We start from the raw sequence: 25,548 nt of genomic DNA, 5'->3' as shown, positions 1-25,548 counted from the left end.
TTTTCCCCTTCTCCTTACAGTCAATCCTTCTGCCAAGACCTTCTCCAGATCCAGGAGGCCCTGGGTAGTTGGAGACCAGGGACCTCACACATCCCATGGCGTGTGACGACAGCTCTTCCAGGATGGGCTTTACTGCACTGTTTTGGGTCTGACTCTGAAATCTCCTTAAACAGACGAAATTCACCTCCAAGCTCACTGTCCTCTGCTTCTGACCCAGAGCTTTGCCTTCTCCTCCATCAGCTGAGCCTGCGTAATCCTTTTCCCTCTGTGCTCTTCTCCATGCTGGTATCACGAGCCTTTCCTAGGATTTCCGACATCCCGTCTGCACAAGCTGCTGGGGCTACAGCTACAGTGGGGCTGCACACCCGACCCATGGCTGACAACACATGTCTGAAACCCCCTTGTAAAGGACCCACATCAGGACCTCAGCAGGGTCTACCCGGGGAGAAGGGCTTCGCTTGACTCGCAGTCAATCCTGCACACTGGCAAAGAGGGATGATGAAACCACCTGCCAGCCTGGGAGTGTGGCATGCTCAGAGGTGTAGTTTAAGAGAGCATAGGTGAGGATCAGAAGAGTTTCCAAGTGATAGGGTAAATTTCTGATTGCTTTAACTTTGAAATGAATACATCTTCCTGTTCCTGCATCTGGCCCCAAGTCTCACAATACAGTTGACGAGTGAGCTTTCTCCAGCAAAGCCAAGGTGTTTCATGGTTCAGGTTCAGCTAAACTTTCATCAGGTGGCTCTCCTGGTGCCAGGACGGCCTCTGTGGGCAAACCCAGGGCCAGAAGAGTGCGAAGGGTTACAGCACTCACCTGGACCACAGGGACACCAAGCCAAGCTCCATCTGGTGCTTGCCAGGTCCCACCAGCAGCCTGACCCAGAGCTGGTAGGCTAAGGAGATGCAAGATGTCTGAACAGCTCTTGCTGGCATGGTCATAGTTCTCCACCATTAACTATTAACTCCTCCACCAAATTTAACCATTTACATCATGACTCCAGCTCTCCCAGGGAGCAGGAGGCTTGGTCCAAGTCCTGCACCTGCTGAGGTTGTGTTGTGTTGGTGGAGGGAAATGGGTCACCTGGGGGGACAGGAGAAGGGCAGAGAGCAGGACAGGGAGCTTCTTGTGTAAGGGTGAGGGTAACAGATGAGGGAATGTCTCTTTATTAATTGGATAATTTCTGCATAAACAAACCATTAAGAAGGTCTCGGCTCCATCCCAGTATGGAAGGGGAACACCGTCTGCAACTGCTATATTACAGGCTCCCCTGGATGGCCAAGGCTTTCTGCGGCACAGTAGAGCACAGCTGCTGTGGAGGCGACCGGCACTGCCCGAACTGACTTGCCAGCAGCCAGGAACAACAACGATGGGGCTGGGCAAACCAGGGGCACTGCTTGGAGCTGGACTTTGCTGGGTGGTGTCTGCCACGGATGCCAGAACGGGGCTGGTGTCTTTGCAGGGAAGCAGGGATCTGCCCCAGCACTGCTCCTTCTCACCTTTCTGAGCTTTTCTCTACACGGAAGAGGGTTTTGGGATTGAGCTTGGAGGCTGCATGAATCATGTAACTGGTGGGACAGATTCTTTGTGGGTCATTCCTCCAGGTGTGCACAGGCGGAGACACCCTGTGCAGCACCTTCCCCCTGTGATTCTCAGAGCTCGTGAGAAGACCAAGAGCCATCTCTCATGGGCAAGAAGTCCTTCTTCTTCTAGCCAAAAGAAACCAAATGTCTCCCCCCACACTTGGATGCCATGGACGCTTGGACGCTGCATAGGCTGCGCATCTTCATAGTTTACAAACACAGGCCAACCCTGCAGGCATTACTCATTCCAGTGAGCCCAGAGGCGTCCTGCAAAAGAGCCAGCTGCTTCCACAGCTGGAGGGAAGTGATGCACTTGGCAGCACACCCCATGGCTGCAAAAGAAAACCTGCACGCGCACTAGCCTGGGGCACCCCTGCTTCCCAGGCTGGCCTTTTACTAAGCTTGGGAAGGAAGCAGAGCTGAGAACCAACAACCTCCTCACAGTGGTGGTGCTGCCTGGCCAAGAGGCTGGGGCTGCCCTTGCCTTGGGGCTCAGATGGCAAGGTGACACCACATCACATGGTCTCTTCCCCCAGGGAGCTGCTTGCTGGGCCAAGCAAACCCAGCAGCAGAGCCAGCCCTTCAGGGTTGTGCAAATTTTGACAGCCCAAGCAGCGTCCCTGAAACGGGCTGGCCAGGTGCTGCTGCGACCGGGCAGGGAGGGATGGCTCTGGAGTCAGGGCTTCCCTTCCCCGCAAAGCAGCTGATCTTAACTGGGTTCATGAGCGTCAACAGGTGCCATGGAGGGAAGAGGGACGAGGGGATATTGGTGCAGCTGGAGGAAGTATTTATAGCTGCTTTTTAAAAAACCCTGTATAGATCACATCTCTGTTAACGTATGTAACACAATCGGAAACCTGAGCTTTTCATGATCCCATGGCTGCAGGATTTCCTGTGGAATCCTCTACCGGCCACAAAAACAAGCTAAAAATAAATGCATTAAAAATGAGACACATACTGAAACATGTGCATGTCTGTGCCTTCTCTCTGGCCAGTGAAATGGGTAGTGGCAGCGGGGGTTAGGGAAGGGGACAGCCCCTGGAAAACTCCCTGTAATACCTGCTCTGGTGGATGCCAGTTCCCAGGGAGCTCCAGCCATGCAAGAGTGAGAGCATTTGCTGTTGGCAGGGGTTTCAGGAGTCCCAGACATAAAAAGCAAGAGTTATGAAATGGGAGCAACTTGCTTCTCATTAAAGCTCAGGAGATCTGAGTGCCTCATTGGTTCATCCTCCTCTGAAAATCTTGCCAGGAGTTAATTTCCCCGAATGCAAGTGAGTAGGTCTGGTTTAGATCTCCCTGGCTTTACACCCACTAGTGATTCAGCTAACTCTGGAGTTTTATTCTCCATTTTATTCAGGAAGGAGAGATCAGAAGCAGATTGGGATTCCCCTGGCTGGAGAGCAAACCTGGCGAGCCTGCCTTTCCCCTGTGCAGGCTGGTCTCCAGCTCCTTCCAGCAGCACCTTCCAGCCTGCGCACCTGAGTGAACACCACCACGAGGCTCAGAGCTCCAGCTGGGCAGACCTGCATATTTAGCACTCCCATGTATTTCAGAAGAATATGCAGAAGTAATGTTTTTCTGAGCACTGAGAGATGGTCAGGGCCGCCAGTTCATCTTTCACAGCCACTGGGCTGCCTGTCAGGCTGGCCAGCAAAAGGCAGGGATAGGGTTTGGGCCCTGGTATGGATGCTCATGGGCCAACCCCCCTGGGTAGCCCCATGATGGCGCATCCGTCGCTGCTCTGCAGAGCCTCCCAAGCCCCCATGGGCACAATCTCCTGCCACTGACACATCCCTGCAGCCAGCCCCTGAACACCAGCTCCATTTGAAATCACGGCTGTGATAGGATGCACTCTATCTAGCTCCTGGAGGGAGCAGTGGAGGGCAGGCAGGACCCAGAGAGGACAACAGCAACACTTGGCAGCTCAGCTTCTCACCTTCCCGTGGGCTCCTCCCCTCCTCTGGAAGAGGGCCAGGATGCCAGAACACCTTCTCCCCTCCAATGGGTAAATCCATCACCTTGGTGCTGCTGTCTGACACCTGCGTTCAGTGTGTAGGATCACCCATTAACAGCATACATTGTTAATTAGGACAGCACCAGAATTCCTCTAGCTACTGACTTCCAGTGTCCCTTGGAAGGAGGGGAGCGAGATTCCCTGCAGCTGAACTGAGCCTGAGCTCCATACCCTCTACCCCAGGCTATGGTGATTCAGTTATTACTTGCAGCAAACACCCTGCAGGCAGCAGAGTGAAGGAAGGTGGCTCTTTTTGCAGATTGATTCAGCCACTGCCTTTGTTCCAGCATCGTCACACCACATAGCAGCTGCTTACCCTGCATACTCCTGTCACTGGGGTTTTGGCAGAAGCACGTGCTCCTGGCTGCCATCAGCCTGTGCTTTTTGTGGTATCGCTCCAAACAAAGGTGGCTGTGTCCCCTGTCCCGTCGCAGAGCTGCCTTCTGCCACCAGCACAGGGGCAAAGGCATCACCTAGAGCATGGAGAGAGGGGAGATATTCTGGTCACCACTGTAACCGCATATCAAAACCTTTCTCTTGCTAGGAGGGCATGTGATGTTATTAGTAAGAAGGTGCCTTAGACTAGCTGCTTTGGCATATGGTCCCTTCCCCCAACGCTCTGCTATTAGCTGCCAGAGATGAAAAGCTGCAGTGTGCAGAGAGAGCTGGAGGTGTCAAAGATGTCACCTGTCACCTTTTTGCAGGGATGGGGGTAGGATGGGGATGGGACGGGTAACAGCAGCCAGCTGGAGGGAGCAGAGCAGCCTCTTACCACTGGGGATGGCAGTCAGGGTTGGGGCTGCTCGGCCTCCCACCCCCTGCCCCACTTCTGCCTGCATCCCCCTTGCTGCAGGGGGAAAGAGCCTGCAGCATTTCAGGGATGTTTCCATGTGCAGGAGGGGGGGGGGGCTGCTGCAGCACGAGCACTGGGGAGCACAAAAGGGGTTTCCTGCAGTTCACCAGAAAAAAACTCCCTTCCCAATGGGGAGTCTTGTGCAGAACAAGTTACAGATGTAAGGGCTAATCCCTGGTTTTAATTTTTTGAGTGATTTTTAAGCAGCACCAAGGGAAGGGAGACAACCCATTGAGAGAGAAATAATTTTACCCTTTCTTTGCTGGTGGGGAAGATGATTTACTGGTCTATTGTTGTCTACCTCTGTTCAGTGTTGGGAGGTCAGGCCCTGTCTGCTTGGATATTTGTGAATACATAAGCTAGAGAAGAGTAGGATGAAGACCTTCACATCTAGGGCAGCAATGTTCCTCATCTTATATACTTTAACCTCTCTGGCTTTGATATGTCTCCTGTCACAGCACGTGTACCCATTCAAAGCGCTTCTGCAAAGCTTCTTTTCCTGGCTTGTTGCTTTGACAGGTTTTCTTTGCATGGCTTCCCTAGCTCTTCTTTCCTCACTGCATCCAGGAAAAAATTATCTGTCTTCTCCTGGAAGGCCCTTTACAGCCTTCTCCCATCAAACCTGTGGTGCCAACCAGAGACTGGTCACTTCTTTGTTGGATGCTTGCCATTTTTCCCAGTGAACGAACTTCCTCCTACAGAGGTATTTCCACCTTGCAGAAATGTTCTGTGAGAGTATCCTTATCTTCCTTTCAAGCCTTCTTTAAAAACCTTCCATTAAACTTTAAACTGGAGACAAAGCAAATCTTGATACCCCCTCACCCCCAAGTCCCACCTGCTGCTGCAGCTGTGACCATCCAGCAGGTCTGAACCATCACCCGACCCCACGGCTGCTGGGCACCCTGTGGATACATGGCTGCTCTGCACAGGCACAGCCTGTTTCAGTTTTTCCCCTCCTGCAGCAGTTCTGCTGGCCTCAAGGAGCCCCTGGAACCTGCTCTGAAACCAAACCAGCTCAGCCCCTGTCATAGCCCTTGGTGGCTGGCGCTGGAGGCTGACGGATCCTGCCCCATCCCCAGCCTCTCTGCTGAGCTGCTGAGCCTGCCTTGTTTGCATCCACCATTAAAACATTTCTGGGTTTGCTTCCTTGCACAGGTGGGTGCCTGCAAAGCAGGCCGGGGCTCTGCTGGGCACAGTGGCTCTGAGCTGGCTGGGCTGCGAGGAGCTCTGCTGCAGCCACGCTGGCAGCTCAGGCTCCCTGGGGTCTGATTCCCAAGGGAGCAATGCACCCACAGATGAAGCGAGAGGATCCTGAGCCACCCTGCAGCTGCCTTCGGTTGATGCCAAGCCATCAAGACTCCAAGGAAATGGCAGTTTCCAGAAATGGGAACCTACCTCCATGTTTTTTTCTCCCTGCTGTGAACCAGAGTGTGGCCCCAGTGGGGGCTGGCAGGTCCCGGGCACTGTGGTGGTGGCTAGCCAGGCAGGGTGGATCCGGCATCCCACTTGTTCTGGGCTTGGAGTACAAGGCTGACTGAGCTTACCTCCTGCTGAGGGTGACTGCTGCTTTCCCAGTAGCAAAAATGAGAAGAATCAGCCCCAAACACCCTCCCACTCTGGACTGATATACTCAGAGTAGTGTCAGGAGCACTCAAAAAACAAGATGGTGCTATTAATATAGCTGGGAGGGGGGAAAAGATTGTTTCTCAAAGCTGGATTTTGGGGTGTCTGAATAAGAAAGAGTTACTTGGAGTCACTGTATGGCATCATGGCTGCTGTGGAGGCAGCCGCATCAGCTAGTCCTCTCCCCATCCCACCTGGATGGACTAGATGCAATCCAGTCCTCACAGGGCTGCAAGTCTGTGGTTATTTTTTTGTAGAGTTAACCACAACAGTCCCCAGCCCTCTCTCCATCCTCCATTAAATCCATTTTCCTATTACACTGGAAACCTTGATTAACAGCCTTCCAGGGGAGACAAATCCCTGGGCTCTTTCCACGTGCCCAGGGATGGTCCCTGCCCCAGGGTAAGCGTACGCTTCATTTTTGCTCTACAAAAGAGAGAAAGGACTGCGCTGTCTTCAAGGAGGATGATAGCTTCATGGGAAAAACCTTTAAAAAAAGCAGTTTCTTTGGAAGTAATTTTCTCTTAAGTTCTGTCTGCATTTTTTATTAATAATACAACACCCTGGATGTGTCAAAAAAATATGAGAATATATTTCTTGGTGGGGAGCTCCAGCCTCACAGAGCCAGGCAGTGCAGCCAGGTTGTCATTTGCTTCTTGGAATTTCATTTTCTAATCAACACGGCTGTGAAATCACTGTATTTTCAAAGCTTAGCTTCCAGAGCTGTTGGGATCAAAGCCTGGGGAGGTGGGGGGGAGTGGGGAGGGGGAGACCTGCTGTCTCCAGCAGCAGCACAGCGCAGAGAAAATATCCGCCTAGGAAAGCCTAAACAAGGGATGGTTTAATGCCCCAACCTGGGTTTAATGTTTCAGAGCCTAAAAGGAAAATGGGGATGCAGAGACCCAGCTCTCACGACAGCCTTTGGGGGGAAAAATTCACTTCTTAGAAACACAGGACCCCCTTGAGATTTGTGGGCTCTGGCTGGTCCCTCCTGGGATGAGAGCACTATGGAGAGCCATGGGGTGCAGGGGAAGGAAGGGGGGCTGCAGGGACCCTCCCAGAGCCACGCTGTCCTACTGTGGGGGTGTGAGTGACACTGCCTTCATGCTGTTCCTGCAAAGAGCACCCATCACCCAGGCCCAGGATGATGAGTTGCCTGGCTTTTTGACTTTGGGGTCCAACTGGTCCCACCTTCTGGAGAGACTCAGTGCCAAGAAGCATTTCCCCAAGCATAAAAATTGCCCAAATCTGAGTCACACAATCAGGTTTTTGCTTCCTTGACACCTGCAATGCCATAAATTCACTTCTCCGGCAGTCACCTAAAAGCCCTCCCAGAAGAGGCAGGCGACACTTGTGTTTGAAGAAGTGAGGAAGACATGGAAAAAAATAAACCCTTTCAAAAAAACCCCACCCTGCTGTCTTCTTTATCATGAAAAGTTTTTTTTTTCTCCATTTTCAAGAAAAGACAGTGTCCAAAAATTTTCCCTTTCCTCCATGATGATTTTTTCCCTGCTCACTGCATGTAGAGATGCCAGTTGGAGCTGGATGGCTGTTCAGCAGCAACTTGCACTGTGAAACCACTGTCTTGAGGAACATCCCTTTGGTTCATAAGCAAGAAAGAGATGCCCACCCATGTCTCCCAGAGATATCCAGAGCCCCTGGGTGAGCGGAGTCACTCTGCTCCGGGATGCTGGTGGAAAAGGTCAGGTGAATCAACGAGAGATGCTAAGGCAATGCATGGAGCTGTCGCTACGTGGATTTACACCCACTGCTGATTTGCAGCTGCTGTTTGGGTGGCAGCTTAGTCAGCCCCTCCGTCAGGCATGGTCAGGCACAGCATCCTGTGGGGAGAACTGAAACCATGTGTGGAATGCCACTCCTGCCTGTGCCCAGCAGAGCTACAAGGATGCAGCCAGGTGCTGGCGGTGAAATTTTGGACTGGTCTCTGCCAGAGCCTAGGGGATGGCAGAGCAGCCAGTGCCCCCAGCACCCTGCACAGGCAGATGACTCAGTCTCCATCAACCCATCCCAGTGCCTCCTCTCTCGCTGCCCAAGCAAAGCCAAGATGCTCAACCCTGCTGTCCAGGAGCAGCTTCAGGTGGTATCATGTAGGGAGCGCTTTGCCTCTGCATGGCTGATGCTCTTGCCGTTGTGCTTTTCATTTAAGTTTTGCTGTGTGCAACATGATCACAGAAATATAACAGCACAGGACAGTGGGAAAAAAGCCCAGATGCTCATATTTATCCCTTTGGACTGCTGGGCAGGAGCTGGATGGAGTTACCAGGTCATTAGTTGTATTTTCTCTACAGCTCCCTGTAGCTGTTGGTATCCCTCTAACACAGCTCTTTGGAGGTGTTTAATTACAGCATCCCAGATGCCATGAATGCAGCGGGAGGAGGGACTGTGGGACAGCAGGGTGCTGTGTGGTGAGTCACTGGTGCATGAGAAAGGACCACCTCCCTCCCAGCACCACCACCCCACCGCCACATCCCGTTGGAGGAGGAGGGTCGAACCCCCAAGAGCAGCAGCAGGACAGGGCAGGCGCCCGAGCAGGCGAAGCAGCACCTGTCCGGGTGTGCAGGATCCTCTCGCACACGGCATTTGGGCAAGCGCAGCTGGTGGAATGGCTCATTCACAAGACGCGTTACCTGGAAACAGATTCAGGAGCTGCATCCTCTGCACTGCAGCATTTGCTCCACCGGGAGATGTTGTAGTTGCTCCTGCAGGCAAAAGCGCTGCCAGGGGTAAACAGGCTATGTACAGCCTGAATATATCCTCCAACATAAAGGGCATCATTTGGCCCTCAGAGCACATGAACTGAGATTACATGGACCAGAGCTTTACGTGCAACCTGCATAAGACAGGCTGGAGGCTATCAGCAAGCAAGTCCTCCCTGGGTGTTACGCTGAGATACTATATACCTTCTAGAAGAAAATATCTCCTGGTTTATAGACTGCGTGTGATGGAGAGGCAGCTGTAGCTTTCCCTGTTCCTCCTAAACAATTTCTTGACAGTGGTTTTGGGAGAGGATGATCTCCACCACCCTCACCTCCACCCACCCCACATTATGGCTCCCCACTGTTTGCTTCCAGAAAGGCATCTCCTCCCCTGCGAGCCCCTGGCCGTCCTAGGGCAGAGGGTGACAAGGCAGTGGCTGTGCCACCTCCCCGTCCCAAGGCTCCCCGCTTCTTGGGGGGCCCGTGACAGGTGTGACCCTGCAACCCCCACAGGGGCTGTGGCAGGGCCACGTGTGAGGCTGGGGCCTGGAACACCCTTTCCATCCAACACAGAGAATTTTGCACTTATTCCTCAAAAACCTGCAGAAAGAGGATGCTGGGAGAGAGGAGGCCAATCCTGGCAGATCTGTAGCCATAAAGTATTCAGGAGTGTGAAAAGGAAGCAGGGAGGGGGGTTGGGGGGGGTTGTTTCTCTTTTTTTCCCCTGTTTTTCTCTTTTATTCTCTTTGTTTTCTTTTCTTTTTTGGGTTAATTTTCTTTTTTTCCCCTCCCTCTCTTATTTCTGGTTTTCCCCCCTTTCCTCCCGCTCTGCTTCGCGGGGCCGGGGCGGGGCGGGGCGGGCCGGGGCGGGGCGGGGCGGGGCCGGGCGGGCGGGGCCGCCGGCGCGCGGGCGCCCCCTGGCGGCCGCGCGGGGGCGCTGCGTGCCCCGGGCCGGGGGGGCGCTCCGTGGGGTCCCCGCCGCGACACCCGCGTTCCCCCAGCGCTTCTCGCAGGCGCCGGGTGAGGGGTGGGGGTCCCCGCCACAGCCTGTGCCCGGCCCCAGCTCCTCCCCCCCCCAGCCGGCTCCCGCACTCCCCGCAGGGCAAAACACCTCGCCGTGGCTCCGTGGGCCGTTCCCGTACCCCACGGCGACCGTCGCGGCGCGTGCCCTCCTGCCCGGGCTAACAAACAAAAACCCAGGGTGACAAAACCCACGGCAGGGCGGTGGCAGGGGGCTCAGGGGCTCAGGGGGCTCAGAGCCACGGATGGTGGCCAGGCTGGGAGTGGGTGAAATCCTGGCCCCGTGTCCCACAGCGCCGTGGGCTTGCTGGTGTGCATGTGTTCGAGGGGACAGGCTCAGTCCCCGCTGAGATCCCCGGCCAGGTTCTCCTGCGCTACCACCCAGGGACATCCACGGGAAATGGGTACCTATTACTGCCAACAAACAGAAGTTAAGGAGGGAAAGTGGGTCACGGAAAATTCCCAGCACTCGTGGGTTCTCTGGTACCCAGGTACCTTCGCAGGGCGTGGACCCCACCATGATGTCAACCCTGTGACAGTGACAGACATCTCTCTTACAGACACTAAAATCCCCCACCACTGACCAGCTCTGGACCAGGGCAGAGACCGTTCGCCACCAGGGCAGAGCAAGTCCCATGGAGTGGGAAAGGCAGAGTAATCCGGGAGGAGACGTGCCCTCTCCGGTAGCTCCTCGCAGGTTACCAAGTCAGGCCCGAACAGCAGCCGGCCTCTTTGATCCAGGGCTGAGACCAGGTTCATGGGAACGGGGCAGGACAGAGGAAGGTGCCTGCCCTCCCCGATCGCTCCTTCCCCATCCCGCACGCATCTGCCGGTTTTCCTGCAAAACAGGTTTTCTCCGGCTGCTGCTTGCTGTCTTCCAGTCCCACCCCCAGCGCTGAGAAGAAAAGGAACAAAGGCGGCAACAGTATCATAAAAGACTATGTAAAAAACCAAGAAACTGCAGCAGTTAGTGCCTTGCGCAGCTCCCCGGCGCACATCACCAGACGCCCCCAGAAGAGGCTCTCACGACAGACAGGTACCTGCTCTCCCACATCTCCTCGCACCAGGAACACTCGGTTCCCCCTTGATGATTCAGATAAAACTAACCCTTCACCCAGGATGAGCCTTGTTGACGTTACAAAACAGGAAAGCCTTGCCAGTTGCCTCTCACTCCTCTACCACCCACGTACCATGGCCACCTTCACCTCCTGGCTGCCTGACTGCTGACCTGGACTGGGGTGCAGCCAGCCGTGCCTGCGGTGCTGAGCCCGGCATCCCTCGGGCCTCCCTCGCAGCCCACATGCTCCTGCCCTCCCCAGAGGACCGGTCCTAAGCAGACTGTTCACCCGGACACCCAAACCTGGCCATGCAAAACTGAAAGCACCTCCAGGTCCATGCAAGTGAGGAGGTTCACCAGGGCTGGTTAGTGGGGAGAGGTTGGCTGCGCAGCTCTGGGAGCTTCATGAGCTCCTCTTTCTTCCTACGGCATTTGTTTTGCCAAAGTCAAGTGAATTGCTCCTGTCTTCTGGCACCAGGATTGACCAAGAGCTGGCCAGGGGACTTATCACCCCCATCCTCTTTATTTTTAATCAGCATGAGGAGCACACAGTTAATCAGTTCCGCCTACGTGTAGGTACTTTTGCTCGTGCTTTTTCATCCCTGGACTCTTGACTTCAGCAAGGTGCGCTACTAGCTAAAAACTTTGGCTCCTCCATTTGTCTGCAAGGTGAAGGTGGTGTTCTTCGGTGACCTCCGCTGGGCAGGATCCAGCCCGCTTCTCTTACAGAAAGGTTTCCCTTCCCTTTTTCTGTACCACTCCACCTAAGTGGGGACTTTGCTCTCTGGAGGTGGTGTGTCCTCATGTCTGCTTGACTGGATGCAGTGACCGCCTTGATCTGGCCTCGTGGGACCTGGCTGACATTCCTCATCTCATTTAGACTGGTTCTTTGGATTTTCTTTAAAATCCACTGACAGTAAATGACTTTTTCCTTAAAATTGCCTCTTCTGCATTCTGGTTCTTACATAGGAGTCTTTCAGCAGAATAAATGGAAACTAAAAACTAGCCATCCTGTTCATGGAGAAGGCACGGAGAATGCAAACTCCTGGATTAAATGCCAGGTGATAAATAAGAATCTAAAAGCGATTATTCAAAATCCCGTGACTTCCCCACACAAAGCAGTATTTTCCTGTCATTGCAGCTGTGTTCCTGCTTCTCGTTCCCCCCTGAGTGTGTTTGCCTACCAACCGTAACCACCTCGTGCCCCACAGCACGTCCAGCTGGGACCGCCGGCTCCTCTGGCTCCTGACACCAAGTACGAGCACAGGCTGAAGAAAGAGGAGAGGCTAGAGATGGAAGCCTTTAAATCCAAGTTTCCCAGCCTCAGAGGCCATGTGAAAAACCCTTAGCCTCTTTATTTAATTTAGTCTTTTCCTTCTTTATTTAGTCTTTTCCTATATGAACTGCTTTGTTCACAATTTGTATCCCTGTAACTTTGTCTATAAGAGTGAATATTAATTAATTAATAATTACAACACGGGCATGGGACTGTCCTGGGGAAATATATTTTCCTCATGTTTCTTTCAAAGATGACAGGTGTCTACCTTAATTGCACAGATACAATGCCAGACTCCATTGATGTCATTGCTGTTAGCTGGGTTTTATTAATATCAGCTAGATATAAAAATCAGTATTAAGCAAAAATTCAGAGAGAATAATACAACACCCACACAAACCTCCTGTTGAGGAGTTCCTGGTGCTGATACCACCCCTGGCTGCAACGTATGGCTGAAGTGCCTATTGCCCTACGCTTTCCTTTTTGGATCATCTCCTCCCCTCTTAAGAAAGAAAATACTGTGCAGAAAACACATCTAACCCCAGGGTAATGAGATAAGATTAGTGGTGGGAAGAACAGGACTCCCCAGCTCCAGCCTCAGAGAATGTCAGGGTCCTGGGAGCAGGAACAGGCTCTGCAACCCCTTCCCCCACCTCCCAGGTGCGTGGCTGCCTGCGTTCAAGGTCAGCTCCAATACCATGCAGCCGAGTAACCTTGGAGCTGAGTGACACAGAAGGAGCAGAGTGAGAAGGAGCTAGGTGCAGCTGTGTCTGGGACCTCCCCACCTCGGCTCCAGAGCTGCTCTTACACTGGGGCCCCTCTGAAGCTTGCTGGCAGGGGCACGCCTGGGCCCAGCCACGGGCCTTGCTGAGCCCAGCTTTGCCTTACTGAGCCACAATGATCAGGGGACTGGAGCGTCTCTCGTACGAGGAAATGCTGAGGCACCTGGGTTTGTTCACCCTGTCAAAGAGAAGACTGAGGGCAGATCATATCAATGCTTATAAATAAATATCTGAAGGGTGGGTGTCTGGAGGATGGCACTGGACTGTTTTCAGTGGTGCCCAACGACAGAACAAGGGGCAATGGAACACAGGAAGTTCCACTTGAATATGAGGAAAAATTCTTTCCTGTGCGGGTGCCAGAGCAGTGGCACAGGCTGCCCAGGGAGGGTGTGGAGTCTCCTTCCCTGGAGACATTCAAACCCCACCTGGACGCGTTCTTGTGCCCCCTGCTCTGGGTGTCCCTGCTCAAGCAGGGGGGTTGGATGAGATGGTCTCCAGAGGTCCCTTCCAACCCCTGCCATTCTGTGACTCTGTGACCTGGCTTCAGCTTGGCCCTGCCCCATCATGATGGATTTGCGTGGCTATCACTGGAAGCTAGTGGCATCCCATTCACAGAAAGCCAGGACACAGGTGTTTGCTGAGGCTAAATTACTGAAGAGCCTTAGCTATTTAATAAACACCGAATGGGAAGCACATGCAAGTAGACAAACTCATGCTCATAAAAAATGGTTTAACATTTACTGGATTTCCCTGACATTCATCACAACAGAAAAAATTATTCCCTGTTTTACTGACAATGACTGGGTGAACCTGTTTCTTGGGTTCCTCACCCAAGATACCAAAGATTTTTTTTTCTTTTTCCTCTGAAAAACATTAAGGAGTTGCAGAATTTTACTGAACTAAAAGCAGCATCACCTGCATGCCGGGGGCGCGTCCTTGGAGGATGTCAATCGGAACAGCTCTAAGGAAGCTGTGGGGATAATGTGGACCAGCACCCCTGTAAGTGAGGAAGTGACAGCCTGGGAAGGCTGGTCAGTGCCCCAGAACAGCTCCTCACCAATTCCAGGTTCAGAGGCGGACTCCGACACCCCCATAGCAGCAAGATGTCTTCATAATGAAAAACATAGATGACACCAGCAGCCTGTCAAGCATGTAAACAATCCCAATGGCTCCAGAAGCTTTGTAAGACTTAAGCTGAAAGTTAAGTGGGCAAAAAGTGCTTCACAGACAAAGCTTTGAAAAACATTGTTTTCAAGCTGCCTGTTATCTTCTGGGTTTTCTGTTCCACACCTTCACACTTCCGGGGTGTTACTGAATGCCAGGGAGTCAGTCCTCAGCAGCAGCCCTCCGAGTCACTTTCAGAGAGCCTTCCATTCACTGGTTTTACTGGGAGCCCAGAATTGCTGTCATGTTTATTACTACCCTGTAGCAGCCCTCAAATGAAAGGACAGCTTCGTTACAGATCATTACATTAACTACTTTTCAGTGCTACCTCTTTTTTTCAAACATCAAGGTTCAGAACTTGCACAACTGGAACACACCCATGTACTGAGCATTATTTATTAGCTATAAATCAACCCTTAACTCTGTGGTGCATCTGGCCAGCAACAAATCAAACCAAGCTGCTTGACATGGGTGGAGATTGCGATCTTCCAGTGAGCATCTCACCCCAAAGAACAAGGAAGATGTTAGTGGGGAGGAACGATAGCCTCATGGTAGTGCCTCACAGAAGTGACCCCGCAGAGCAAACTGCATCCTGTTTGGAAAGCTGACCTCTTTGGGAGTGTCGCATCGCGGTTGCACCGGCTGCAGCCGCCGCTATCACAGCAAGGAGAAATAAAAAGCGTTCAGCAATTACTATGACCACTGCAGTCCCTTCAAGTCACTTTTTCCTTATCTTTAGTCATTGCCTTGCTACAAGCCTGAGCTGCACACTCTCAGGAGCAAAGAGCATCCTTTCATGAACGCATGTCTACCATATCCAGCAGAGTAGGCCCTGGCCTCTAATGACAATTTTTAAGCTCACATTGATAAAAGTAAAACGAGGCAATTGTACTTCTTATACCCACAACAACAATCAGGATTTCTAAACCCTGGTTGAAGCCGTTGAGCTCCTTTCATCTGCTTGTGGTGCTGCCCCAAGCAAAGCTGGCAGCTGAGAAGCTCCCTGTTGTGCTGGATGAAGAGAAGCTGCTGACAAAGGCTGCTGAGCCACAGTAAAGCTCCCAATCACAGGCGCCTGGAAGGAGATGAAGGTTTGTAAAGCCAAGGCTAGCAGACCTGCCGCTAGACCTTCCACCTGCTAAATCGCAGCAATCACGCTGAGGTTTTTAAACAGAGAGACTGTATGTTATGAAGTGAGGGAAATCACCCAGCACTTACTGTTCCCTTTGCAGGTGCCAGGAGTCTCTCTGAAGCTTCCAGCAGATTGTACCAAAACACGCAGTTGCCATTTAAAGGTGTACTTGTTGCTTTTACTCAGCTAGTGGCCGCAATAAATTCAAATGCTCAGGAAACTTCGAAGTCAGACTTCTTCCTGCCCTAAAGAAACGCTCACAAAATGAATGCTCAATTTTGTTAGCTGGTGGAACCCTCAGTTAGCGATCTGAGATGGAAACAGCAATGTGTGTGTGAAAACGGGGTGAGAAGTGTACCTCAGTGCCATTTCATAGTTAGCAGTGCCCTCAGTGCTTCCAGAAGCCCCCCCCATGCCTGAATATTAGGGTACCACTTTATAATACACCTAATCTGACCCATCTGTAGGCTACTACAGACAAGAACACTTTCACTCCCTGCACACTCCCACCGTGTTTACCCCAAATTACCATCATATAGCTTTGCTATGACATCATCAGTTCACTGATCCTACAGAAAACTTTTTTTGGTGCATTTCTTTCCTAGTTTCCCTACAGGGGCAAAGAGGTCTGTCTTGCTAGTTGCTAGGTCTTGGGGTGGGGAAAAAAAAAAAAAAGAGACTATCCCCTTTAGTGTCTGCCTGCAACCGCTCTAAAATGAAACTACACCCTAATTCAAACCCCACCATGTCACAGCTGGCAGCGGCCAACACCATGCAACATGTGTTTCAGGCAGAAACCTTCTGGTCACATCCGAGGTGCAGTACCAACCCGGATCTGCAAAGCCACATCTGCAGGTCATCAGCACGGATCAACACATTGGTTCAGTGAACCATGCCGTCCTCTACTAGCTAAGAACGGGGCTGAGAGAATCAGGAGGGCACTGCCCACCAGAGAAGCAGACCTCTCTTGGGCTGTTAGTTAAGGGGCCACAGCATTTCTCAACATTGCAGCTGTGACATGCTCCTAGAAAAGCACAAGGTTTCTCCTTTATTCCATCTGTGAGCAGCAATTCTGCTCAGGAAGGTAAACCCAGCTCAGACCCCTACCCAAGGGACTCACCCAATACACAGGCACCCACCCCCCACTGCAACAGGTGAGCAACAACCACAGAGGTGGAACCTGAGGAAGTCTCACACCCACATCACTGACACAGCTGGGAAATCCTAGTGATCTCAGAGTATTGCTAATGCCAACCTGTTGCCACAAGCAAGCAGGAAGCCCAGGGCTGAAACCTTGCCTCCAGCTAGGCCCTTCCATCTTTCTCACCACCCCTGAAGTTCCAGCCTTTTGCTTTAAGAGTCCCACACCTTCTAGTCTCTTAATTGCTGCCCACAGGAACTAAAACCCACCCATACAGTTTTCTACAGCAGTACCAGACAAAAATTATCACCTCTGTAACAGCTAGTCTGTATTTTTTCAGAGGATCTCAACCTTCCAGACTCTGCTTCTAGCCTGGCACACAGATACCTGTAACGGTGTGTAGCAGTTGCATCCACAAGGGAGGCATGTGCCTGCACCTGCAGGGGGTGGAAGAGGAGGCAGTATCTTCTGGAGAGGTCAGAGTGATTCAGCTTCCAGCCTCCCATCAGTAACTGACATTTTTTGAATTACAAGCCCAGTTTAAACAGAAAGGAGAACAAGTTTGGTTTTCTCCCCTCTTAAAAGCCAGGACTAAACTTGTACTTAAAAGTCATGGTTTTATACACTACTGCAATAAAACACCCATCTAAAATAAAACAAGAAGTTGCAGATGCTTCATGGCTTCAGCCCATCTTTCAAGCACCATTTGCCACCTGTTAGTGCCGACAATTTGAGGCCAGGGCCACCTGCAATGCAAGAGCAAGCTCACAGACCTACACCACACTGTTCTGGAGAGGGAAAGCTGCAGCTGAAGTCACCACTACCGTAACTAGCAAACAAAGGCTTAATCTTAAGTTCTGCTAAAACAATTTGATTAGAAGCAGCTCACTGCACCAGAGCCTCCATCTCTCAAACTACTTTGTGCTGAATCTCACAATGGAAAAAAAACCCAGTTATGCAGCAACAAACCTCCACAAAGTCCAGCGCTGACCCATTCTCCCAGGCCAAAACCCATCACTCACCACATCAGCTTCTGGATTTAGAAGAACAAGGTTTCTCTTGTGCCATTTCTGAAGGAATGGGGTACCTCAGCATTGAGGACCTACAGAACTCACTTCCCGAGCTCTGCAGGTCAGGTGCAGGGGCTCCACTGCCCAGGGCAGCAGCTGGTACCCTCCTCCCTCGCTGCATCAGGCTGGAGCAGGGTGACACTGCACAGCAGGGCTTGCGGCCACAGCCAGCTGTTGTGCAGCACCATGTTCTAACCAACACAGGCACCCATTTCCTCAGCTCTAGTCAAAGCATTGAAACCTGTATTTAGTGGAGCTGTTGAAAACATCAGTGAGAAAAAAAAGCCAAACACACTTACCTAGTGAACACCTGTGAAGCTTTTGTTGAGAAAAAAAAAAAGCCTGCAAGGATGAGAACGGAGACAGGTGCCTGTTTTAGGAAGCTAGCATCTGTACACTCTAAGTTACCCAACAACAGCTTCTTGCCCAGGTTTCAAGCCTCCACTGTTGCAACAGCCTCTAACGAAGCCCTTTTTTTTTTTTTTCCATCTCATTTAAGACATTTATGCCATTTTGTCCCAAACTTTGCAATTTCATTAAGTTACATAAATACTTGGAAAAGAAATAAGGGAGTTCAGAGTCACACATGAAGACTGACCAAAACCAAATCCTTTATTTCCACAACTGTATAAATGTGCTCCAAGCATGTGTCCAACACAAGTTAGGAAAACAAAATAGAACATGCCAGTTGCAAACTAAATCAGTTCATCCACGTGCCGACTCCTTGGTATTAGGCTTAGTTACACAAGACCAGTCACAGTAAAAAGATACATTTTAAGAGTAAAAGGGTAGCAGGATGTTAAGCCATTTCAGCTTGTGCACATACAAGTCACACTTCTGGCAGAAAATGCAGAGAAGTTTGCATTATTATGCTGGAAGCTATGTTGCATCACTTTAAATGGCATCAATATCAATATCGTCATCTTTATTGTTTGCAGGCTTCACAGTTTCAACTTTAGGTACACTGGCAGTTGTAGAGTACACCACCTGTGGGGACAAGACACCGACTTTTACTACTGCACCTACTGCCATCATCAAGCACTAGTGATTTTAAGCCTAAACTGTGAGAATCACTGTTTGTTCTTTAACCAGCTTTTCTAACAACACACCCCACTAACTCCTCTAAAACACATGGCTCTACACACAATACCGCTTGTCAATCTTCCACTATATGAACCACTACTGTGCAAGGGACTTAGTACCACTCCACAGTGAGTGTCTTTGCCTATTAAGAGGCACCTGTACTGTTTCAAAACTCATCTTAGACGAGTGACTCCGTAGCAAACGTGCTGACAAAGCATCAGGAACGAGGTGTTCCTCCAGCTCCCAACACACAGTGATACACAAAGAAGCCACCAATAAGCACACCAGGACGAAGTTCAAGACTTAAGCATGCACAGCTTAGAGTTGTTCACTCTTTCTTTCCTACCTCTATATTTTCATCTTCATCCTCTTCTTCATTACCGGAAGATTCTTCTTCAGCTTCCTTTAGCCACTTAATAAATGGTTCAGCTTTGACACGGATTTCTTTGGCAAGCTCCTTTGAAACATATTTCTTTGAGGCCTGAAAGTCAAAAGTACAGAGACTTTTTACACTGAAGGAATCTGCGTCAGATCATACCCAAATACAGCAAGAGCCTAACTCAGAGCTCTAGCCTCACCCGCTGCTGTGAACAACCCATTTTTGAAAGGGAAGTTTCTCCCAGACAGTAGCTTATCTCAGATGAGTTGTTTAGACATCTGCACAAGAAACTACACCAGAACAGAGAAACCAGACGCAGTATGCTACATGCGGGTACCTGGCTGGTATAGTATGTGAGATACTACCCCATACCTTTTCTGCCCAGCCAAGGATGACTTCTTCTTCCAGAAGATCTGCATCGTACATTTCCTTCAAAATATGTGGTATTTTAGAAATAAGCTGAGACTGATGCATGGCTACCACACACTCGAAGCCATGGAGAAGATACCTCTGAGCTTTCTTGTTGTTGTGGCAGAACTAGAATTGTGATAAAACCAAAAGCCATTAAAATTAGCTTTTCCCCCCCATCCAGAAAAAGCTACTACTTCTACTCAAGTCAACGAGCCAGCAAAATTCAGAACAGCTCACACTCTCCCTCCCAGCACTTCTCCCTAGCTAAGAAATAGCAGTTAAAAAACCCAAACAACCCCAAACCCTACAAAAAGCCTTCTTCCCCACAGCACCAAGCAATCCAAATCTGAGTCAGCTAGTTGCTACAAAAAACCAACACAACAGTTGTTGCACTGGGTGCAGAAGAGGAGACTGCTTACACGAAGGAAGTGACGCCTGTATTTCCTTATCTGTTCACGAATCTTTTCGTCGAAAAGGACTTCAGTGAGAACCAGTGGGCCCATAGCCTTTACATCCAGTCTCTCTGCTTCTGCTACAATGTCTTTGTCAGAAGTATCAATGACACCTTCTTCCTTCTTTTTCTGCAAGACAGGAACAGGTACAAAGACTTTAAAGCTACCGAGGTCTGTGTCAATGCTCTATGGCACCGCTTCCTTCCCCCGCACTGCTGGAACCAGCACTTCGGTAGAGGCTTAAGCAGCTCGCTCTTAGCCCCCTTACCAAGGTTTTACACAACTACAGCAGAGCAGCTACCAAGCAAACAACCAGGGAATATTCACCTTCACAAAATCAAACAGTAGGTTGACCCTCTCCTCCACTGTTCTTTCCAGGTCTTCACTAAGTGTGAGGTTCTTCGCATGGTCACTAATTTCATCCATTCTACGCCTCTGGGCTTCTTCTGTTGTGTCTTCACCCCAGTCATCATCGTCCTCCTCTTCCTAAAAAACACCACCAAACCAAGAGATGAGATTCATACACTGTTAATACAAGCTTAGTAACATTGAGTGTTGTTTCTATATACAGACTTGACAGCATTTTTATAAGCAACTATTTTTTATTTTTCCCCTAAAGGGTTACACTATGACTCTATAAGTCAAAGATGATGGAGAAAGGGCAGATATAGGAAAGTAGTAACGGAAGCTAGGCTTGTGCTTGTAGCCACCCATAGGGTTAAAGTGTGGTGTTTCACCACTACCTAGTACACTCATGAGATACTCCTTTTTCCAGGGACATGGACTGCAACGGGTATGCAGCTTGCACTTAGCAAGGAGCACAAATACTGTTACTGAAGAGTTGATGAAGCTGCTCTAGAGGAGAGACGGGGATTCTTCTATTCCAGCAGTGAAGTTCTGGATACAGAAAGAACTTCTGGTGTGATGCTTACTTGCAAGGAATACCAGTCATTTGACGTTTTAAATCAGAGCAAGGTACCACACCCCCTCATCTCCCCACTTTCCCTTCTACTTACCACAACCTGTGGAGGAGTAATCTCCTCTGGTGGTGGGGGTGGAAGTGTCTCATTACTGGACACAGAACCATTCTCTTTGTCCTTGCCTTTTCTGTTCTTTTTCTCCTTTTCTTTCTTTCCTGTACCAGTGTCACCACTTTCTGCAAGTGAATTTTAACACTTTAGCTTTCTGTAGTTCATGGAATGAAGTCCCTGCACTACTGCACCTCCACCAAATCCCCATTTCAAAGGGCATAATGGTGTCCAAGTCTATATAACAGGTAACCTCACAAAGCAGAGACCCCTGGAATAGGTTAGACTTTTCTGCTCTAGCAAGCTTAAATTGCAGCAGGCAACTAGATGCTTACTACAGAGTGTTGCTTGCACAGGACAAGTACATTACAGTTAGCATTTACTATACTGCTTTCAGTTCATGCTGACTTAAAAGCAAAGCTGCAATGAGCACCTGCTGACTAGCTCTCCTCCTACTCAGGTTTGTCCAGCATAGGCAAATGCAACTCTTCAGATACTTCTACTTGGGAAGGATACAGGATCACAAAGCAAGAGACTGCTCATATTGAAACTATGAGCACAGCTACTTCACCCTGACACACAAACATACTCTAGGAGTACGCTGGAGCCTTTTTACACTTTAGTTAGATGAAGAGGTCCCCTTTACCCCCACCAAATAAGGAAACACACTTACCAGGTGGGTTTTTGAGAATGAACGTGCAAAGTTTATGGTTTGTGTCAAGCATGCCTCGATAGCCACAGGCTTTGCAAGAGTTACCTATAGTTTGTTTCTTAGGATTGACATGCTGTAAAAAAAAAAAAAACAACCAACCTCCAGTTAACATACCACTTACAAAGCCTAAACCTGATGTTATAGTATTACCTCCACAGGATTAAGCCAGAGGTTTAAATACTTTCTATCACCCCCAAGAGAGTAAGTTTAGAAGTAGCTTCTTGTCTCAGAAATTTTGAGCTGTTAGAAATCTAAAAGCATCCCAAGGGGGCAGGGATATACTGAGTTTTCTCTTCAGAGACATTCAAGTCAACTATCATCTTCACACTTCCAAAAACATCTAATGAAGTGTTCCCATAGTGTTACTAATGATATAGACACAGAGCACTCACCAGATCAGTTTCAGGATTCTCACACTCAGGACAGAGAACAAATTTTTTAATGAATCCATCCAACATGTCTTGCAGCTTATTCGCCTCATGAGATCCATTGACAATGTAACGGTCATTCTTAACATCAAACTGGGTCTGTGCTCCCAGCTCACAACCAAAAAATTTGGTAGGATCTGTAAAAGAAGTATAATAACCACCACTGCGCTCATATCTTCACTGTGATTTTCAACAGCAAGAAAATATGCCACTGCTTCTTTCTGTTCATTATTTCATCCCGAAATAATCATATTTCTTTCTTACAAATCTTCAAAACAGCATTAATGCTTTATGAGCTACTTAACACTACCACTTCAAACACAAAGGCTTAAAAAAAAAAGCTGTGCCACCCCAGACTACTTACACGTTGGAGGCCGATTAAGCGCCTTTGCAACGTCAACCATGTTGACTATAACCGTCTTTATTCCATTTCCTTTGCCCTCCACCTAAGAAAAAAGCATTTTAAGAGTAAATAATTGCAACAGCCAAACCCAGTGTGTATTCCCCATTTCACTACATCAAAGTTCTGCTTTGAAATGTGCTGTCCTGGAAGTGCTAACGTGCACTTAGTCTGGACAGAAAGGAGCAGACATCCTCCTTGCCCTGTAAACATCGGTATCATTACCTCATACCACCGTTTCTCTTCTATCAAGAGAGGAAGCCACAGGAAACACTACCTACTTACAACTAATGGTTAGTAAAGTTACCTTGGCAATCAGACGGGGCATTTTGTAGCGATAGAACTGATCTGAAACACTGCGGTTGACGTTGACAGACATTTTGCCTTATTAGTAGCTTTATCAATAAGATGAAGAGATCTTTGATTGCAGTTTTTTGGTATCTTCTGTCTGGAGAAGACGGGATGACATAAACGACTGCAAGAGTTCTCGGTCTCTGACATGAAAAAATTTTCGCCACTGAGGCTGTAAGGTTCTTGCTTGTATGCTATGTTTCCCCAATACAGGTACCAGTGGCTGCGCAACAGCTCTGCAAGTGTCAATAAACAGAAAAGGAATTAAGTTTATCTTAATGTGCACCAATCAGATTTTGTACAGAGCTATAAAAGGGACTATATTTAGGATGAAAAGAAGAAAAAAAAAGAAGTACATTCTTTATGCTTTGGCTTTCTTCAACTTGGGGAACTGAAAACAATAGCCTTGAGTTGTACTGCTAAGTTACTTCTCAACTACATCACAGAGCTTTCCACCCTCTTCTTTCTTACTACCCTAAAAGCAATGAACAGCTTAAGACTGTTTTCTGTACAACTAACTCCTGGAGGAGTGCTGCAATCAATAATACAGAAAGGAAAGAAACACTGCTTGATTTATTATGGAGACCAATGGCTCTTGCATCAAGAGGATCAACGTGACATGTTTCAGGCTGCATGAGAAAGATCTCGAAAAGTTTCAAATTCCACATCATAGCATGAACCTATCACATAAACTGAACCTGTTAGAATGTTGAGAAGTATCTGTGAGATGAAGCAGCAGCAGCAACCTGTAGCCCAACATAATTTTTACATGGCTTACTAGTTTTTTGGATCGGAGTAGAAAAGAGTTGAAAATTAGGTAATTGTCCCTCTTACTTATGGATTCTCATAGCAGCTTCTGTTAAGTTTTGACTTAGCAATAAGCTTGACAAAGTCTGACATAAGTTGCTTCACTGTAGAAAGCCTTGCAATGCAGAGGAACAGAGCAGTGCAGCGGCTTTTCCCGGTGATTTTTTTGTTAGGGGAAGGGGGGAGGGGGAGGATGAATCCTATTATTAAAGTTGCCTTAAGCAGTATTTACATATTTAAATTAACATGTGTCTCTATAACGAGATCTAAGAGAGTACTTAAGCCACGACTGAGTATGTAGGAAACCCTGACTACTCCATGGCAATCCTGACACGTCATCATGTTATTCTCATTAATGACAGGAACGCTGACACATTAAAGTAGCCTTCTTAGTATTTATGAGTAATTATATATGCATGTCTATCGGATCCACATGCTTCGAGTCCCTCCTGTCAGGTTTACAAATTCTTTACAAAAGAAGCAAGTCGTATATGCCTTGTGTTCTACATTCTCCCAGACGCAGTTTTGCCCTTCCTCAGGAAAAAGTGCACCGTGGACCATGTTTCAAGCACGAGGCTTTCTTCCTCAAGATGTCTAAAAAGAGCCACCATGTGACACGGCCACGTGCTTGCAGAAGCACTGAGGAAGCAGGTACCTCCGCGATTGAGCATGAGCTCTCAAGCAGAACGTGCAGCTTCCCCTCCTTCCAGATTACAGCTTTTGTCTGCTGTAGACTAAAGCTCCCTCTCCTGGTCCCTAGGACACCTCATTCGAAGCACCACCCCCCCAATATGCTACGCAGAGAGGAAAAAGCGGGAAGGCAGATAGACTCCCTGCTTCAAAGCACCGTCTCCCCGCCCCGCTCAGCCCTGTGATGAGTCATAAATGCAGCAATTAAGCACTGAGTCAGCCCTGGAAGAGACAGGGGGAAGTCGCCTCCAGCCACGCATGCGCTCCCCAGCCAAGGGAGGGGGACGCTCCGCGGCGGCCCCCCCTCCTTCTGCCCCCCCCCCCCCCCATTAACGCTTTAAAAGCAGGGCCCCCTCCCCCCAGGTTTGTAACTGCGCCACAGCCCCCCCACCCCCCCGCCCACCCCCAGCGCGGGGAGGCGCGGCCCCGCCGCCGCCATCTTGTCTCGTCGCATGGCGGGAGGGGAATTGAAGAAAAAAAAAAAAGGGGGGGAGAAAGAAAAAAAAACCAAACAAACCAAACAAAAACCTTGCGAACGGGTACAACTGAAGCGCTGGGGCGCTTTCCCCCCACCCCCTCATTTCTCTTCCCCCTCTTATCGATATTCCGAACACTTCATTACACAAAATCTCCCACTAGCCACCGTTTACCAACAACTCGCAGCCCCAACCCAGCCTAAGGCGCCCGCCCGCCCGCTCCCCCCACCTCCTCAGGGCCAAAAGCCTCCTCTCAATCCCGTCTGCCCCTCTCCCCCGCCCCAGCCCAGTATTAATACTCACCGTTTTCGTCCAATAAAGACATAAACCCAACGCTGCTCGCCCCGGGCTGCGACGAAGCCGAGTATGCGAGGAGAATAAGGCCGTGGGGGCGTTTATATCCAGACGGAGAGGGAGAGGGAGGCGGAGGCGGAGGCGGACGCCGCAGCCTCCGGGTCCCGGCGTCCTGAGGCGGGCGATATCAGCAGGGACAGCAGCGCCGGACGATCTGCGGGCAAAACACAATCAGGGGCATCGTTAGTGGCAACACCTGTGAGGGGAGGGAGGAGGAGGAGGAGGGGGGAGAAGAGGGAAGGGGGGAGGGAGAGGCGGCGGCGGGCGTGCAGCTCAGGCAGAAGGGGGCGGCTCACGGGACCCCGGCAATGGCTGCCCCGTACTCACCTCTAGAATGTTCTTACTCTGACTGAACAACGCCAAAGCTGGGATCAATCAGCCAGCGGCCTGCCCCGCCCCCCCAGCCCCTCCATTGGCTCGCCGCTCGCCTTCGGGCGAAGCTATTGGCTGAGGGCTCGCCCTCCCCCCCACCCACTGGCGGCGACCGCTATCAATCAGGGTACCCCTGGCTTCAACTCCCTCCCCCTCTACCCTCCCCCCGCCAGTG

The 25,548-nt window shown here is 50.0% G+C and overlaps 1 protein-coding gene and 1 non-coding gene across 2 annotated transcripts; both read right to left on the bottom strand.

Annotated features, from left to right (window-relative positions):
• Positions 1-18,017: 18,017 nt before the first annotated feature.
• EIF5 (eukaryotic translation initiation factor 5) lies at positions 18,018-25,295 on the bottom strand. Its single transcript, XM_064460824.1, has 11 exons — positions 24,951-25,295; positions 22,631-22,910; positions 22,288-22,369; positions 21,888-22,060; positions 21,457-21,568; positions 20,772-20,911; positions 20,083-20,241; positions 19,723-19,884; positions 19,265-19,429; positions 18,860-18,994; positions 18,018-18,417 (listed from the first exon to the last, which is right to left on the bottom strand). The coding sequence occupies exons 2-11, from the start codon at positions 22,700-22,702 to the stop codon at positions 18,325-18,327; spliced, it is 1,293 nt and encodes a 430-aa protein (XP_064316894.1). The 5' UTR covers positions 22,703-22,910; positions 24,951-25,295; the 3' UTR covers positions 18,018-18,324.
• LOC135315090 (small nucleolar RNA SNORA28) lies at positions 21,010-21,133 on the bottom strand. Its single transcript, XR_010374542.1, has one exon. It is a non-coding gene; the product is annotated as a small nucleolar RNA SNORA28 (small nucleolar RNA).
• Positions 25,296-25,548: the final 253 nt, after the last annotated feature.

Source organism: Phalacrocorax carbo, chromosome 9 (genome assembly GCF_963921805.1).
Source record: "Phalacrocorax carbo chromosome 9, bPhaCar2.1, whole genome shotgun sequence".
NCBI classification, from domain to species: domain Eukaryota; kingdom Metazoa; phylum Chordata; class Aves; order Suliformes; family Phalacrocoracidae; genus Phalacrocorax; species Phalacrocorax carbo.
This window is presented reverse-complemented; position numbering and strand designations above follow the sequence as displayed.